The sequence below is a fragment of the Syngnathus scovelli genome, chromosome 9 (genome assembly GCF_024217435.2).
Source record: "Syngnathus scovelli strain Florida chromosome 9, RoL_Ssco_1.2, whole genome shotgun sequence".
Taxonomy (NCBI): Eukaryota; Metazoa; Chordata; class Actinopteri; order Syngnathiformes; family Syngnathidae; genus Syngnathus; species Syngnathus scovelli.
Genome location: NC_090855.1, coordinates 10,004,127 through 10,022,846, shown reverse-complemented (window position 1 = coordinate 10,022,846; position 18,720 = coordinate 10,004,127). Strand labels below are relative to the sequence as shown.

General features: G+C 38.3%; 2 protein-coding genes across 5 annotated transcripts in view; both read right to left on the bottom strand.

Moving 5' to 3' along the window:
* Positions 1-910: 910 nt before the first annotated feature.
* LOC125975041 (myelin basic protein-like) lies at positions 911-12,315 on the bottom strand. 4 transcript variants are annotated; one of them, XM_049730115.2, is made up of 7 exons: positions 12,172-12,315; positions 5,934-6,038; positions 5,792-5,818; positions 5,298-5,327; positions 3,855-3,932; positions 3,751-3,766; positions 911-2,077 (listed from the first exon to the last, which is right to left on the bottom strand). In XM_049730115.2, exons 1-6 carry the CDS (start codon positions 12,289-12,291, stop codon positions 3,764-3,766), a joined length of 363 nt encoding a protein of 120 aa, XP_049586072.1. In that variant the 5' UTR covers positions 12,292-12,315; the 3' UTR covers positions 911-2,077; positions 3,751-3,763. The 4 variants fall into 4 exon arrangements, with proteins under 4 accessions (XP_049586072.1, XP_049586071.1, XP_049586074.1 ...); XM_049730114.2 differs by lacking the exon at positions 3,751-3,766; XM_049730117.2 differs by lacking the exon at positions 5,298-5,327.
* Positions 12,185-18,720, bottom strand: part of LOC125975040 (myelin basic protein-like) — a 24,138-nt gene continuing 17,602 nt past the window's right edge. The window contains exon 4 of the mRNA XM_049730113.2: positions 12,185-12,711. Within this exon, the coding sequence (XP_049586070.1) occupies positions 12,413-12,711 (299 nt within the window). The 3' untranslated portion in view covers positions 12,185-12,412. The remainder of the gene's footprint in view (positions 12,712-18,720) is intronic.

Below are 18,720 nucleotides of genomic sequence, written 5' to 3'. Positions count from 1 at the left end.
TAGTTTAAACCAGGATATATGGCACATGTCTTAAGTTCACCCACTTGATACCATCACACTAATATCATTACCAGTTCTCATTTTTGCTGCGTTCAATCAAAGGTAATTCTTGATGTTATTTGGTGTTTCAGCTATAATTCAGGTGATCAGACAGTGTTTGAATTGAAATTATAGGAGGTTGTGTTCAAACTAATGTGCTGCTGACTATCCTACTGACTGGAAGCTGTTATTAACCTTGGCCATGGACTGAGAGAGAGGTGCCAAAGTAGTAATTTCACATAGTATTCACAATGTATTCACAGAACCGGTGCTGTGTTATATGGAGCAATTTGTCAACCATAAATCAAGCTTCCCCTTTATATACTTGGTTGGAAATTACTGAATACATAATAATGAGAGCCGAGACCGAGCCGAGAGAGCGAGAGAAAGAGAGAGAGAGAGAGAGAGAGAGAGAGAGAGAGAGAGAGAGAGAGAGAGAGAGAGAGAGAGAGAGAGAGAGAGAGAGAGAAAACCATTGCAGGTTGTCATTAGATCTGATTTCAAAAGCTGTGATTTTCTAATACGACCAATGTGGTGTATTGTTGCTGGGTGCTCTTTTATTAGGTGAAAATGGTTTGCTGCTTCTTTTCAAAAGAATGAATATAGAAAATAAATTAGTAAGCATGGATGTTTTTTTTTTCTTATTTCTTTCCAGTACTCCTTCAATTCAGTGTTTTTCTATGCTCTTCTCACCATAATACCAGGATACACCAGAGTGGCCTATGAAAGAGCTTGGTTTGCATAATGCCTGAAATGAGCCATGTTTTTTTTTTCTTCATATTGTAGGAAAAACATAATCAAATGTTTGTATGCCCAACTTTAAAACCACATCACTTTGCTTTCAATCAGGTTTACATAAAGCACCACACACTTTCCAAGGTATATGGCTTCTTTATTTTTATTTTCAGGTAAGTGGCTACTCAATTTATTAAATTGGAGGGTCTTTACATTCATTTAAAAGATGCATTGGAAGTAGATTTACAGACACACATTGTAGATTGATGCCATATTTTATGCACACACACATACACGCACACACCTGCATTTTAATTCATCTGGAATAAAGGTGGTCTGCATTTATATGAGCCATTATTTGGTTTCGGACAGAAGCACCATGGAATCTTTCACTACCACTTAGTTAGTGAGGGAGCACCTTTTTGAAATTGTGTTTTTGTTTGTTTCAGTAATCCATATAAAGGAAACAGCAGTATGTTTGAGCAGGCAAGAAGAGAGGCTGAAGACAGAAATGGAGACTAAGAAGAAGCTGACTTTTAACTCCATGTTTAAAAACTAGCAACGTGGAGGGAGAGGAAAATTGCAATGTGCTGTTATATTGTATCTGTTATTGGAAAAGACAAATCTATGTGTTGTTTCAGTGCTCATTGCAGAAAACCTTTTAAGTGGTTGAGAATATCAATCAATAACCACAACCATTCAAATGACAAACAAGTAGGTCACATTGAAGACATCACACTTAGCAGACACAGGGAGGTGGAATTAAATCATTAGGACCAAAATGGTTTGACTATAATGTAAGTGTAGTTAATTGCATCACAAGTTCCTGGAGAGTGTAAGGACATGACAGATATGGTGACGAGACAAAGAGAGGGTGCGGCCTGGTCCTTAAACACACTTAAGGCAGCAACTACAGGCAAGTTAAGATTTTGAACGAGGCCTTTCCTCTCACAATGCAGGTCTGCATTTCTCAGCAACAATTTTTGTTTTAGTGGAATCGAACTCAAGCACATATACAGCCGTGGCAGGTGTCGGGGTCACGAGAGTGGCTTCAGGGTCACGTTCACAAAAAGACATAGGCAGGCAACAGATTGTGTCAGCCAGTGTGGGGGGGAGGGAACAGGGCAGACCATCAGGATTGATACATTATTATGTGTTATCAGAGGTTATCAAAGGTAAGTTTTGAAGGTTACAAAGTTTCGTTTTCCTCCTCTCCTTGCCCGCGTGACTCATTCCTGTTCTTGGCTTCTTCTAAGGGGATGTTGGAACTTCAGCGTCTGGCTGGAGAAGAGCTGCGGCTCCCCTGCACAACAGACAAGAGTGATGAGTGATATGAAAGGTTTGTGAAAAAGGTCCTGGACAAGCCAATCTACAAACTAACAGTTTCCTCCTTTTAATTGGCCAAACAATCAAACAGCACGTCCACAGGAAGATCACTCACTATTTGATTTGTTCAGTGCATGAGAAGAGATGAGAGTTGTGACTTGACAAATTGTTCTGAGCATCTAACAGTTCCTCACCAAGAAGACAATTGCTGTGCTTGACCAGCCTTCCTACTGGCTTGATTTGGTTCTATGTGATCTCCCAAACCTCCCTGCCCAGGCTCAAGGAGGCCAGTTGGCTCCGAATAACAGTGTGTCAGACTCAGAGAGGAATGTTTTGAAAGGGAAAACTTGTAGTATATTTTGTGATGCCCATCTTTGAACTTTTCTGATAACCTCCTGACTAAAACGAAAAACTGTAGTAGGCCACTGTTGTCAAGTGTAATCAGAATTTACTAGCATGTGTGTGCCCACGATTCTTTTCCGCTAGTTTCAAATGACTTTTTTAACACAATTGTACTGTTCCTCCTACTCCATACTACTACTACCATTCAAGATGGATGAATGGAAAGAAAAGGTTGAGTTCTTCAGAAATAAAGATAAGCCATGATTTGAGTGGCAAGGAAGCCCTCATCAATCAAGGCCCTGTTGTACTTCCTTATTAACTCATTCTTTCTTCAGAAAAGAAAACAAGTCTTCAGTCAAGCTGGAATATAAATAGAAGGGGGGAATAAACTCAAACATATTTAAAAGGTAATTACTGTCATAGCCCTGCTATGATTTCTCCAACTCGTCTACGCAAAAGATATCGATAGTCTGACGTGGGTGAGTCAGTGCTAATTAGACACATTACATAAGTTTGTCATTGGTGTTTACACTGATGTATCTTAATTACAACAATTTAGCATCTGCAGATGAGGGTGCAACCCTCCGGGAAATTGAATTTCACTTTTAGCGTGTGCTAAACCAACAAAGTTATAGTGAGAGCGGCTGGTTAATTCACACATAGACCCCCTCACACATGCACACGCACGTGCACACACACACACGCACACACACACAAATGTATCCATTTAATAAAACATGATAATATACTTTTTTTTTTTTTTATCCCATTCATCCTCATTAGGGTCGAGGTGATGTGCAGCACAACCCAGCCAACTTACATTGAGATGACCTGGAGTGGTCACAAGCCACTCACTAGACCAATAACCAGCTGCATTCATATTCACACCTCACAACAATTTAGTTTTTGATTAACCAAACAAGCATTTCTTGATTAGTAGTTTTGTGAAGTAACAACGTTCTAAACATATTTAGATTACAACGTCTACACAATGTTTTGTTCTCGTTGTAATGGGATTAGCAGCTAAAAGTTGTTACACATAAAGCAAAGGTGTAAAACGCTTCTCCAAAACAACATGATGATAAAACATAATCATGTAATATTAATGCCCATACTTGTGGGCCCTGCCATGAGAAGTGAGTGGCATCTTCAGCGGGATTAGATAAGCACTAGCACAAAGCTCAGATAATACAGTATATTGTGCATGATGTTCAATCGTGGCTCTTAAAACTGCAGTGGATTTGATGAGATTAATATTTTTTTTCCTGAGTTTTTCAGCCTTGAACGCAAGTAAATAAAATTACTCACACTTTTGTTGTTATCACTGAGGTAGAAACAAAAGATAGATATACAATTTTGGACTTTGAGAAAGAGGAGATGTTTTTGGAAACTAAGATTTTCTTTTATAATACCATTTTGAAGATTCTAGTCAGGGTGCCTTTGCCATCTCCTCCACTGGACCTCTTGGCTTTAGCAGACTTCTGGTCACCCTATAACAAGGATAATAAAAGGATTCTGTATGAGAGATCTGGATGAAGAACATTCATGGGATATCAGTCAAACTTGTTTCTGGTACTAAAGAGAGGTTAAAGTTAAAAGATGACATTGTGAACATTGTGATGTGTTAAACAATGAAACAGTCAGACATCCATCCATTTTACATTTTACACCCTGTGCAGTCAAGGCCTTCAAGAAAATTCTTCTGGCTCAGCACTGTCCTACATTTACCATAGCATATTTCTTGGCTTCGCAGTTTCAAGTACTTTGTTGGGTAATTATTTTCTATCCAATCAGATTGCTCAGGGCCTTCCTACTTCCGGTGCTGGCTCATCCCACACAGACATTGTATTTTATAACATGTGGTAGTATTAAAAGATGGTCTTTGTCCGAAATACGCCACATACAGCACATAAAACACATACAACTATTCTCACCCACATTCACAGCTATGGGCAATTTAGAGTCTTCAATTCATCAAGAAAAAGTGTATCAAATGGTATTTTCATTCTATTTCGTGGAATTACTGCTAAAATCTTTGACGTAGCTTCTTGTGATAATAGATACGTTGACCGCTCTCTGACACTCACAGCATGACAGAAAAAGAAAGAAAAACAATACTAATCAGCTCACAAGGAGTCTGTTCACTGTTGTCTTGTCACATGTTTTGTGTTCACCAAAGTGAACTAAGCACAATTGATTCAGTACAGTGCTGTATAAGAAGCAAAACAAACACCCTCCCTAATAAAATTCCTCATCTCATTAAAGTATTTCCAATTATAATTGCACAAAGCCACATTATCAGCATCCACACCAATGTTATGGATGTATATGCCGAGAATCAAGTTTATCCAAAAGACTGGACATGTTATAATGTCATAACTTTGCAAATGCCATAGGATGTAGTGATGTAGCATTATAAAGTCATTTTGATGTCAGTGAACAGCCATGACAAGGCAAAATTTAGCAGAGGTCATGACCTTTGATGGTGCATTATAGCCTCAGATTATTTGGCATGTTTAGTAGGCACGTCAGCTCACTCATCACTTCTCTCGTTAGCATCCCATTAACATTTAATTGCAATCCATCATAAGGAATATTCCTTCTCAACTATGTACGATTTACATGAAGCACACACCATACACACACGCACATACATGCATTCGTTAAGGTGCAGATGGTCAAGATATTTTTTTTAATGGACAGGCAGTCAGTGAGGCAGAATGGCTGAAGTGGTAGATGTAGACTAAAGGAAAACAGATTTACATCAGGCGTGAAAACTTGATAGGGTAACCTTGGCTGACCCCAGTGGTAAAATGAGTCATGACTGTGATTTTTGGCATTGTCAAAGCACCTACCAGGCCTATCTTGGTTGCTAGTCCTCTCCACTGGACATGCCCAGAGACAAGAGACATTGACAGGATAGGAAGTAAAAGGGAGAAGGAACTGTTAGAAAATGCCAGTCTGTCTGAGGGGAAGGAAGATGTCACAGGGTCATGCGTGGCGACAAGGGTGAATGTGAAAAGACAACAGGAGAAGGCTTAGGGAAAAGGAGAGAAAAGTGGTGGCTGACATTAAAACAGACGCACAATAACGGACAAAAAAAGGAAAGCCCCCTCCAACAGTACTATCTGGTTCACTCTATCTAAAATACTTTAAGATTTAATTACTGCATCAAAAAAGTCTATTTTGCTTTTCCTGAAGCCTAATGTGCATGTTTTGAAACTTTCAAATTTGACCTACTATAAACCCGACAAAGCCCTGCCAATGCTGTTCTCGTTTTCACATCATAATCGATATTATCCACTTGGTGTAAATGCAGTCATCAGTGTGTCATATTGTGAAAACTCACCCTTGACTTTGGGGGGGCAGGAGAAACCTGAGAGAGATTTCATGGGAGAAAGCGAAGAGTTTGGTCAGTTCGAGCGCATTAAGGAGACAAAAGGCTCCTCAGATTAGTTCATGTGAGGCCATTAGAGCGGCACTTCACTCACAATGGTGCGGAAGAAGTGGACAACGGCGTTCTCTGGCCCTCGCTTACGAGGGGATGTGGCAGACGCTTTCTGGGGGCCGGGAGAGAGGGCACCACGGAAAGACCCCTGAGAAGAGACAAAAATATTGGACAAACAATGACAAAGTCCTCACATCTTTCTTATTAAGCATTAGTCACAAAGGACTTGAGCTGCAGCCGTTTGATTCAATATATATATATTGATACAATATATTCACTTCCCACTTTACCAGGTACATGTGGTACAAAATAAATGCGTAACTATGTTCAGTTTTGACAAATGTGTTTGGATTTTACTTGATTTTTCATCTGATGCTACTCCAATTTTAAATTTGGAAACAACTTCACCTATGCAAAACCACTTGGCTTTGATTCCCCATCTTAGATATGAGAACAACACAGTGAATCCACTCGGATAAACGGCTGCATTTTGTGAAACCTACTTTTGTTCTGCTGCTGATTATCAAAAATTGTCTTCTCTTGTCTTACTTATCTGGTCAATCAATCATAAATGAAACGACAACATCATGGAAATCCCTTAAATACATAGAAATTCCTTAACCTTCATGTCCCGGGTTGCCATAGAAACAAACGTTTGTTGGTTAACGTGATGCTTAATTCAAAAAAATCACTCTGTAACCACATGTAAACCACATATGTAAACATAGGTGTCAAAATCAAGGTCTGGGGCCAGATCTGGCCTACAACATCATTTTATGTGGCCCATGAAAGCAAATGTTAATTTCAAATTGTCTTCATTTTAAACAATGTTGAGATAGAATACATTGCAAGCATTTTGGTTACCAATCCCTCCTTTAAAATAAATGTAAAAAATGCAATTATTTCCTGGCTTCTCATTTCAAAACTATTATGATACTAACCATAAGGCCATTATACATTTATATGGGTTGACAGTCATAATGGCCCTCCGAAGGACACTATAGCTACAATGTGGTCCACGACAAAATGAGTTGACCTCCTTGACCTAGAAAAATCACAATAGCCTATTTCAAAATCAGCCAAGATGTTTTTCCTTTTTTCCCCACACTGTTGTTGTCACTAAAGTACATAGTACAGTTTTAGACAGGCTCTATTAAAAATTTCAAGTCATGCAGGTATGTAACGGACTCAATTCAACAGGAATTCGACTGTTTTCTATTTCCTTTCAGAATTTGCCTCACTCTGGGCTCCTTATTGAGGTCATATTTAATAGTCTTTAATTTGATGTACTTCATTGCACTTGGGGTGCAAGGGTGCTTGATCGCTACCCGCAGCTCTAGTTATTGCGATTACTGTCAAAGTTCGATAATTACAACAACGTAATGAAGGATCTTTGTAAGAAATTAACAGTAGAAATTATCATTTTGTATAACATCATTATTGGAGCAGACACAGGAGGGAAAATAAACACATTTCCACCCAGGCATTATGTTTGTGAGCCATTCTTTTCTCTGACCTCATTAATGTAACGATAATGCTTGTAATCAGATGCGGTGTGTGGAACAAAGAGGAGGGAGGTCAGACCACAAATTTGGAGATTATGATGGTTTATAAAAGGCTTTTGATGTGCATTTTCATAGTCTATTTGTTTTGAATAGTGCATCTACCTTCTTGTTGAAGCCCTGACAGTGACCTCTTTATGATGTTCTCTTATTACTTGAACCTGATTTTTCTCAAATCTATCAGTCTGAATGTTGCATGTGAGAGGAACTTGTTGAGATCAAAGGAGGAATAGAAACACACTAAGAATATCTCAGACTTTGATGTATGACTCTTTCCATCTCATGTAGCTTTCTTAAAAGAATAGCTTGTAGAATTCTGGAAATGTATAGAACTCATTCATTTTCAACTCGAATCATTTTGATACCATGCCAACAATCTTGTGGGCCCATAATATGAAGTTGAAACTTCCTCCCACCTCAATGAGTAGATACTAAAGTTCTATATTAATCCATACCATAGCAAATGCAGCAAGAACAAGAGCCAGGTACATCAATGTTTCCTCTTCCCAAGAATGTCAGTAAAAGCCCAATTGGCCTCTGTGTTGAGTGTTTTATCCATCTCGATCTGCTCAACTGCAAATGGTCAACACGTTCAGCTTTTAAAATCTCAAATCCTTACATTGTGTGGCTCGCACCAAGCCCGATTGTGTCGAAAAACAGAAAAAGAGCCAATATAGTATCAACCTTGAGATCAAAATCTTGCAGATGTGCAAATTGTTGTGTTAGTGTTTTAATGTTTTAATGCTGCATAATGCAAAACCTGATTCAAATGATCCGGCTAGTTATCCAGCAGCCGTGGCTCCTTAGGTAGTTTGCCACCACCAGAGTGTGAATGTTTGAGTGCATGAATCTGTAAATCATCTCTGAGTGTCTAGCTCCAGCACGCCTGTGACCCCCGTGGGGACAACAGTATAGAAAATGGATGGATGGGGAAAAAAAATCACTATATGAATCTAATTCATTATTATTATTAGACAATTTACATAGACCATTTTTTTTTAATAGTCACAAGGATGTCCCTCTGAGGGAAACCACAACTAACGTGGCTCATGATAACAATTAACTTCACATTTCTGCCTTAATTAAAGGCTGGTTCATCTTATGAATTTGCTAAAATAGAAGATCATCTCCCAAATCCAGACTATGAAAATACCTTCTTCATTTGATTTTGTGGTCCGTCACACTGTGCAAACAGTGGCAGGACTTCAGCGGAACTAGAATGGCTGCTGCATTAAATATTCATAATTCAAGTTGAATAACGTCAGTGTTTTTTTTTTTTTTTGTTTTTTTTTATGTAAGCCTGAATTATCTTACAATCAAAGAGAATTGCTGATGTGTTCTATTGTTAACTAAACTATCCAAAACGTCTTTGGATTGACAGCTGTGATACCCATATCACATAATATCCATATCCAAAATTAATATTTTCTACTTTTATCTTTTTGAAATAAAGTTAGACTAATGATTAACTAGTTTGCTCTCTTTGTGAGGTGCATCACGCAATGTATTCTAAAAAAAAATTATAATCTATTTAGCATGCAGGTTAAAGATCAAATACTAGTATATTGTTGCATAGAAGAAAGGGCAGGCTAATGATCACAGGTTCTCCTCTGAGGTTGGAAGCCACCACAAGGTCACATCTATCACTTCATAATACATGATACTGAATTCATCACCGAGAGGCAATGAATGACAATTCACAAAACTCATTCATGGGTAACACAATACCGTTCTTATCTATTCTATTCTTTCACTTCAGGCGCACGGTTTGAAGCATGACACATTTGAAAGAAACTGTCAATCATTCTTCTACTTGCTCAAATGATTTTATGCTCCAAGCAGCTTATCAGTCCAATCTGATTTTGACCTATTTACATGTGATGCACATTTCAAAAGACACGTAACTAACTAACGAACTATATATGTTATGCATTGTTTGAACTTTAAACTTCACAAAATGAGTGATTGCAAATTGTCAACACCAGAGCAATTTTTTGCTCAGTTGTTAGGACATAAAGTAAAAAGTTAGAATGTCCTTATAAAAACAGAAGCAGCACAACATTGAAGACATTTGGGCAGCAAAGCAAAACAAAAACACAAAAGGTGTTAAAGATTTTTAATTAAGCAATAATACAAAAAGCTGAGAACGGGATCAGGCTAGGAACAGTTCACTGGTCACAGCAAAGAGTTCACAGCAAACAAATACAGTACAAGTATCCACTGTAAAGTTGACACTTGGAGGTCAAAGACATGAACCTGAGGCAAGCGACTGATGTGAAGGGAGAGTATGTTCCTGCTCCCTCCTCCATCCAAGACACATGGGTTAAAATACATTTTGTCGTTTTCATGTGAATGTCAGCTCTTTTGCTCGAACCACTAATATTCATGTGGAAAAATGGCTCTTCCACTGGACACATTTTGGCATTAAAATGAAACCTTTTCCTGCAGCTGACAAGAGGCCATATTTTCTTAGCTTAGGATGCGCGCAACGTGGCCATATCGAGCAAGCGGAAGTTGCAAACCCGTTGAAATAAAAGATAATTTGGACGTATTTTCATACCTGCAAAATTTGTCATTAAACACACGGATATTTAAAACTCAAGCAAACACCTAGACAGTCATATATTATGTATACAGGTGTTAAGTCTGATTTAATGTATTTGTGCAGTAGTTATACCTGTATAAAAATATCTTTATGCTGAATTGTTGTGAATGAAAAGCGTCTACAGCAGAAAGTGCTGGTTCCTTTTGGCTTGAGGCAACAAAGGTGGGCCAATTGCATCTTAGATACTTCAGACATGAACATTAAATATATGAAGGCAAACCCTTGGCGTGTACATAAACATAGTACTGTTTTATATTTCTATATACATATATATTTTAACGTAAATGCTTTAAATTATTACAAGCAACGTACACAGAAAAAATGATCAAATATTGTTGCAGAAATAATTGTACCTAATAAAAAAGTCCACCTTTGTTTCGTTAACGTGTTCCTTGGCAAGCTTATGATTTTATCAATAGAGGAAAAAAAAAGTCTGCTCAACAGAAATGAATAAAATAACTTAATGCAAAACAGTTTGTGGCACAATTTCTCCCTGATAAAGTGTTTAATCAAAAAGTGATAGCGAACAATGCCAAATTACAGGGAGCCAACATCTGCGTCCTCTTTCTGGCAAAACTACAAGAGGCTTGCTTTGGATTCAGCTTCAGTGTATCACAGTTGCGGTTTCATAACCACTAAGCCAAACATACTTTTGCTTTTTGCCCAATGATATGCCCCAAAACAATACAACTGAGCTTAGTTAATGGGATTCTGACAACACAAGACTGAAATTATGTCCAACAATACAGTTAGATACAGACGTATGTGGATAACGTTTTTTTTTTTTTTTCTTCACAATTTTTCCCTTTCCATTCTCTGTTTACCGTTTTCAGTACGTACAATATTTCATGGTTATGATCAGCAAAGAAATGAGAGGGCAAATCAACCACGCATGAAAAATAAGTGAGTGGCTGTTTTTCATTTAATTAGTTTGTAATTATGGAAAAAGAGACCCCTAATGGGACAGCCCGATTGGAAAAGGATAGGATTTTACGAAATCAAACCACCTGAGGACAATTTACCAAACTTTTTTTTTTTTTGACGTGGGAGGAGGGCGATCTCCTAACTGAGATTCAAATCCCAAACATCAGAACCGTTGGGCAAAAGTTAATGAGTATGATAAATGATAAACTAACCTGAACCCCCTTATCTGATGTGCTGCTGTGACATGAATCACACAAGTCCCAAATTGGAGGTGAACTGCATAAAATGACTGTAATTCATAAATAGTAAATAGCAAACTTCTTGAATAAAGAAAAAAAAAATATGAACATTTATAATTCAATTATGTTTTGACTGGTTTAGTTTCATTGTGGTGGTGCACAAAGACAAATCATTCAAACGCTGCCATTATCCATTTACTTCTGAATCTAACCGTTTTAGAATAGCACAATTACTGTTTGATAAAAAAAAAAAAAAAAAACATTTCACCAAATTTTGTGTTTTTTTTTATTACATCCTGAACTCAAAGAAAAGTAAATTCTGTCGACTTAATTTGGTGATGCTGCTAGTATAGGCTCCAGCACGCCTGCGACCCTTGTGAGGAAAAGCGGTTTGGAGGATGAATGAATGAATACATTTGGTGATTTGCTTGTACTGGACTGCAACATTACTATTAGTTCTCACTTCCGCTTTAAATGTTACCAAGGGTCAAAGATAAAATATACAATATTGCAGATTTCTAATAATATTGGCAAAAAGTTTAATCTTTCACATCCATTTTGGGGCATCCTGAATAATACGTTTGCGCTTGAATTTAAATCATAAAAAGTTTAAATAAACAAAAGTATTTCAATTATATTACCTGTACAACATTAATACAAATGATAATTTTAGTACCATTCAAACAGAAGCACTAGAACATAGAGATATCTTTAAATGATTCAAAATCACAACCTTTGTGATGATAAAAGAGCAAAAGCATTACAATCCCAGCCAAAGTTATTTTTACGAAAATTGACAACCCAAAGACAACAATTGACTGAGAAATTGAACGGAAACACTCAAGCCTGTCCGGCGGATTATCTTTGTACCGATTTGTTAAAGCGCCAGAAAAATTGTAGTTCTGGGAGAGAATTGATTGAATAAACTGAAACACACCCATCCCCCCTCACCTTGCTCTTCTTCTTTTTGTCTGCTCCAAAGAATTTTCCAAGCTGATCCAGAACGGTGGGGTTCTTCTTCCTACGGCCTAACCCAAAGGTGGCCTGTGCGGCGCTGCTTGCGGATGCCATTCTTGGGAGAGTCGTAATTAGTGGTTAAGTTGTCAAAAGTGTGGGTTTACGTCTCTCTTTGGAACGAGAGCGCAACGAGAAGATGGAAGTGAGATGGAAGAGGGAGGGAGGAAAGGCTAGCTTAGTCTAGGTCCTGCTCGGGGCTCTCCGACCCACACTCTGAAGTCGCTCCGCTGTGCTCCTGGATAGTCTGCAGCTCGTCCGATTCAGAGGGTCGCTCTTTGAAGGTGTTGTCCTCTCGGCCCGGGGCATCTCGGGAGAAGAGGCGGGCCAGATGGGGGCGCGGTGTCGCAGCGTCAGGGTCAGCTGTGCTGGCCGAGGTCCAGGCTGAGCGGGGGCCCTCAGCGCCTGTGGAGTCAGTCACCGCCGGCTTCTCCGAGATGCAGCCATTGTTCCTGTTTGTATCTGTCTCACCCGTTCCTACAAAGAAACAACAAGGATCACTTATGGGCTGAGGCCTGCATGGCACACAGCACACTGCAAGAACACAATGGGCCCTTTTGATGACACTGCGCCCTTCCTGCTGCTGGGTTAAGAGGTCCAAAAACATCAGCATCTGAACCAGAATGAACCTTGACATCTGCTTGAATATTCATCCCGTTTTTCCAGCCTTCTCTTTATCATACAGTGCAGTGGAAAAAGTACCGTATTTTCCGCACTATAAGTCGCACTTAAAAACGTACTCAAAAAAACACAGTTCGCCTTATAATGCAGAGTACCTTATATATGGATCAATTGATGAATTTGTTGTTCCATACTGGTTGTACACAGCGCTCTGCCAAAATGTTTCAGTACGTTTTAGTACGACTAGTCAATTACAAGGTCGCATCGCTTTCAGCATTACGGCAACCGTGGTCAGGGGCATCACTAAAGTAAACTACTACTGGTCGATCGCATGACATTTAAAAACAACAACAACATATTTTCTATAGGCTAGAATGGTTTGATTGACATATATGTAAGCCTATCGGGAGGCAGTCACAGTGAACCACCCCTCACGGGTACCTACAGGTAAATTTTACTCAATAATTCTAAAGCAGAGCGCTGCGAGACATCTAGTGCATTGCTGCCAACAAAACAATATACACACTGTACTGTGGAGGAATGGTGTTGCACTACATGAGACAATATGCAATATGACTGAAACAATGACCCCGTTGTCAGAGCTACATAGTTATTACAAAGGGACAAAGGGTCTCGTGTCACTAAAATAACTCCTATAAGTATGGATTTCAACATGGTGACACCTACCAGATTTGAGACTTAAAGGCTACAGGGCTGTTGACACAAGCTGCTCCATTTTAGCTCGCTACTCACACTAGGATTATGTGATTAGGATTCATTAAATTCTTCACTTTAATCTTCCAGCATGTAGTTAGTTTATCAATGTTTTTCTTTTCATGTGTGTTCTCAGAGTTAATAGAAGTTCATGCAGATTATTTCAAATATTTTTTTATCCCATGCATTTGGGGAAACATTGCAAGCGTGCCCAAAACACACAGTGATGTACCATATTTTCCAGACTATAAGACGCTCCAGAGTACAACTTGCACCAGCCATAAAAAGACATGTATAAGTCACGCTGGAGTATAGAAATGTATTTGATCAAATCTAACACCAAGAACAGACATGTCATCTTGAAAGGCAATTTAAAATAAAAATAGAACAGAGGCAACAACAGGCTGAATAATTTTACGGGTATGAAACTATGAAAAAAACTGCGATTTATAGTCCCAAAAATACAGTAATTACACCGGGCGGGAACTGCATTGCAAGATTATGTTAACCTCATCGATGACAGATTGCAGACTGATAATATTACAAATATTGTAGTAATATTACAGAATATCCTCATCTGTCAGATGGCACACATCACCACACCCAAGATTGTAAGAAAGTGGTTTTATAATAAAGTATATTAACCCCCTTTTTAATTGTTCCCTTGATCTCAGTGACCGTGTTTAATACAACATGAAAGATAATGACATGGAAACATGGGTTGTATACATAAAAACGGTGCAAATTATTTGCTCGCAGTGACTGGTACAAGCCTGTAACCCAGCGACATCACCATTATTCATCTTTTGATGTTAAAACTCTGTCAAAAATGTTTACAGTCTCCAGCAAGGACTTGCTGCCATAGTTTTCATATTTTATGAGGAGCATGTCCATGCCAAACAATGGCATCAACAAAGTTTGATTACATTTTTGTGCTTCACAGTGTGTACACTGTACAAAGTTTCACAAGATACCGTATTGTCAACAAATGTACTCAACAGTACAAGACGAAGGAAAGGTAAGGACTAAGGACATCATTCTTTCAAGATTTGACTTCAATATAAACTGTATAATAAACTGTATGTATATTATCCCCTCCCCATCTACAACAAATCTTGAGAAAGTGGTCGTAGAAAAAAACAACTCGTGAGACTTTTGCCAGAATAATGTGAAAAGATCTAATACATTTTACCTAAATTTTAAACCGCTACAGAATATAAAATATTTGGTCTAGGGCAATACAATTTTGCATAATATCCTAAATCTATTTGAATATTTCACAAAAAATAAATCAGGAAAATCCATGACTCAAAGTGACCCTTGGTCCAGTTGGCACAGAATGACCTTTCATGAAAGTGGCCAAAATTATGAGCCAAATAATTAAAGACAAAATTAACAACTCTCCACCTGATGAATAGCTATCACTGTAAGGATACTACAACTGCAGAAGCAGCACTTCATGCAAAACAGGCCAAGGGCTAATTATCCACTCGTCTGGTGGGAGCAGGTGTATTTTGAAAGAGTGCTCCTTCCAGTAATATTGGAAAGATTCATGAGCTGAAATTTGCATGTAATGACAAAGTTATATACCTCTTGGACAGACCACAAATGTCCATAGAAAGATACCCTTGTACAAAATATACCTTAAACATTGTGTAAATTGAACTTAGATACATGACATTTATTTTAATTTTACAGGGACATTAGTTAATTAGTTAATTACTGTAACTTTGTATGCCGATTTTTCAAATCATTATTGTTTAGTCTTTTGGTGCATGCTAAAAATGTGTTAATTATTGTAACTTTGCATGCCGATTTTTCAAATCATTATTGTTTAGTCTTTTGGTGCATGCTAAAAATGTGTTAATTACTGTAACTTTGCATGCCGATTTTTCAAATCATTATTGTTTAGTCTTTTGGTGCATGCTAAAAATGTGTTAATTACTATAACTTTGCATGCCGATTTTTCAAATCATTATTGTTTAGTCTTTTGGTGCATGCTAAAAATGTGTTAATTACTATAACTTTGCATGCCGATTTTTCAAATCATTATTGTTTAGTCTTTTGGTGCATGCTAAAAATTATAAGCATAATATTGCTTTTAGTAAGACTCTGCAATTGTATTTACACTGAGAGTTAGGTCAAATTATAAAATGCTTTCATACATCTTATAATGAGACTGAACTTAACATCCTCTTAGTCTTGGTTAACACTTCTTTTATCAGTTCAACTGGAAGGTTTGGTGAACAAAAAGTGAAAAATCCAGATCTTAATGGTTTAATATGCAGAGAGTAGGCCCTAGAGCTCACCAGTTTTCCTCCTCTTCTCGGTATGAAGAGGATGTGAAGCCGAGCATCGTGGGATGGTGGAACGGAAAACATTCCAGATAACAAAAAAAAAAGGAATTACAGTATGTGGCTTGAGACCAAAACTCCTACCCAGCAGTGAAAACCCCTCTGTTGCTACATTCATGCTGGATGTGAAGCACCCACAATGCAAGAAAAGACACTTCACTGTCTCTAAAACCCCAGGCAGCATTCAAGAGTTCAGATGTTCAGCGATAAGACAGATAATGTAACAACAAGAACATTCTCAGCAAAGCTCCTCTAATGATCTGACCTCCCATTTGCAAAATGATTTCAAATGACAGATGTGGCTCCCAAAAATGCACTTGCTATTCATACATGCAACATGACTGGGCAATTCATAATATCCCCAAGTCTTGACGAGATGTAAATTTACTGTACTAATTTAAAACCTTCATAAATACCCAATCTTTGGTAATGTGCTGCTGTAAAATTAAGGTGATGAATTCTTGTGGTTACACCAAAGCACTTCACTTGACAAAATATGACATTATCATAACTGCATTTTTTATGATTCAGTCATGTACGTGTTTAATCAGTGCAATGGGGAAGTGTCAGTTTTGGTATTTTCGCTACCCACCATTCCCTCATCTTGGACTCAAGTCAAAAACATGCACCACACACACAAATACATACACACAGAATTTGGATGAGTGTCCTGCCAGCTGGTCAAGGCCAGATAACAAGTTCAAGAGGCCACAAGAACAAGGATGCACTTAGCCTGATAACATGGAGCACCAACACAAAATGCATAGAAACATGGTGCGTTTCAATGTAATCTGGAAAGAGGAAAATGAATGCATCTGCATAATCAAGGATGCATCTGGGACAAAAAAAAAAAAAAACTGCAGCCAATTTCAATGAACTAAAGCTCATCCTTTTGCAAGTGAAAGCGAAGAATCTGACAGAGAAGCAAAGAGATCAGAGGCGAGAGAGAGAGAGCTGAAAGCAATGTGTGAATGTGAACAATGGTGTGAAAGCAAAGACCACTGTTTCAGTGATGGATGTTTCCCTTTAACAATCAGAGCCTTTGAGAGGGAAGGCGGGGCTTCATGATGGCAGTGATGGGGCAAGTGTCAACCTGTGTCTGACACTGGCATAGAGACGAAATACTGAACCGCAACACTTAACAGGACACAAATGCACGCACACTTCGACACGTCAACACACCAATACATTTGAGATGTGATCATTTTATGCAGCTATTGCTCAGCACTTGGCCGCATATCACAGATTGGACATTTCCTGTCTACCGCTACAAATAAAATCACATTTTATATCCTTAATATTCGGACTTCTCACTGGCTTGCCCTGTTCATTTGCTGTCTCTTAAATTTTATCCAGCCAATTTGGCAGCCTGAGTACGTCAGGTACATTCACTAGCGCTCCCACAGTCGCCACAGTTGTTAGATTGGACACCTTAGATTGGACGAAGGTCCTAGGACACAGAGTGAACTGTCAACAATTTATTTCGAAACAAACGAATAGCCGTAATCTTGCCAAGACAAGATTAAACTAGTACTGTACTGCAACTGTCAGCCTACACTTTCTCTGCCAATTACACTTTGTTGCTTTTTAGGGTCTCCCATAAAATTATGGATTTCAGAACTTATGAACAATGCAACTGCAGTAATGCAAGCGTAACACTTTGACAATCATTACATTAAACCAATACGCAATGTTAAATCAAGAACCATTTTCCGTCTATATAAGGGTAGCCATCGGATGTTGGCAAACAACTCAATGATCAGCCATGCAACACAATTAAAATAGCTCTTCTCCACAAAATCAGAACCTGATCACTTTTCATCACAGTTCGTGGTTTGAATCACAACTTCACTTCACATTATTACTAAGCCCAATCCCAATGAGGTGAGGCTGTCAATTTAAACAAATAAAAAGTGAACACAATGATTTGCAAAGCTTTCTCAACCTATATTAAATCAAATACAAAAACAAGAAATTGATGTTCAAACTGATAAACATTGTTTTATGTTCACCTGTTTGGAAGATTTGACTGGTGAGTGTCATAACTGGGTATAAAAAGAACATACCCGAAAGGCTCAATTGCAAAGAAGCGATGAGGTTCGCTGAACAACCGTGTGAGCAATTAGGATGACAATTTGCACTTGCAAGGCATTTAGGGATTTCATCATCTCGAGTCCATAATTACGTACATCAAAACGTTTAGAGAATATGGAGAAATGTCTTCATGTATAAGTGGCAAGGCAGAAAACCAACATTAAATGCCTGTGACTTTCAATCCCTCGAGTGGTAGTGCATTAAAAACCAGCAGCCGAGTGTAGAGGATATTACCACATGGGCTTAGGAAAACTTAAAAAAAAAACATTTTACACTTCACTACATCTTCAGATGCAATTTAAAATTCGACCAAGCAAAGCCAAACGCCACCTGCTTCTCTGGGCTGAAAATTCAATATGCTGTGGTTCTATGAGATCTGACCATGGCATAGGTAATTTGTGCAACTGTGAAGGCAACATGAATGCTAAAAGGTACATAAAGGTTTTGGAGCAAAATATTCTGCATCATCCAGCAACATCTTTTTCAGGGACATCCCTGTTTATTTCAGCAAGACAATGCCAAGCCAAATACAACATGTGTTTATAACAGCATGGCTTCAAAGTCTGAGTACTAAACTGGCCTGCCAGCAGTCCAGATCTGCGTCTCATTAAAAATGTGTGGTGCATTATCAAGGGCAAAATACGCCAACAAAGACAGTGGACTGTTGAGCAATTTGATGTTATGATGTGAAAACGGGAAAGTA

Excerpts from the sequence above, each read along its gene's own strand:
- LOC125975041 (XM_049730114.2), bottom strand. The coding sequence starts at position 12,291 with ATGGCATCCGCAAGCAGCGCCGCACAGGCCACCTTTGGGTTAGGCCGT. Across the intron at positions 5,328-5,791 it reads CTGCCCCCCCAAAGTCAAGG|TGGAGAGGACTAGCAACCAA; the intron begins GTGAGTTTTCAC and ends GGGCATGTCCAG. Across the intron at positions 2,078-3,854 it reads TGACTAGAATCTTCAAAATG|GGGAGCCGCAGCTCTTCTCC; the intron begins GTATTATAAAAG and ends TCTGTTGTGCAG.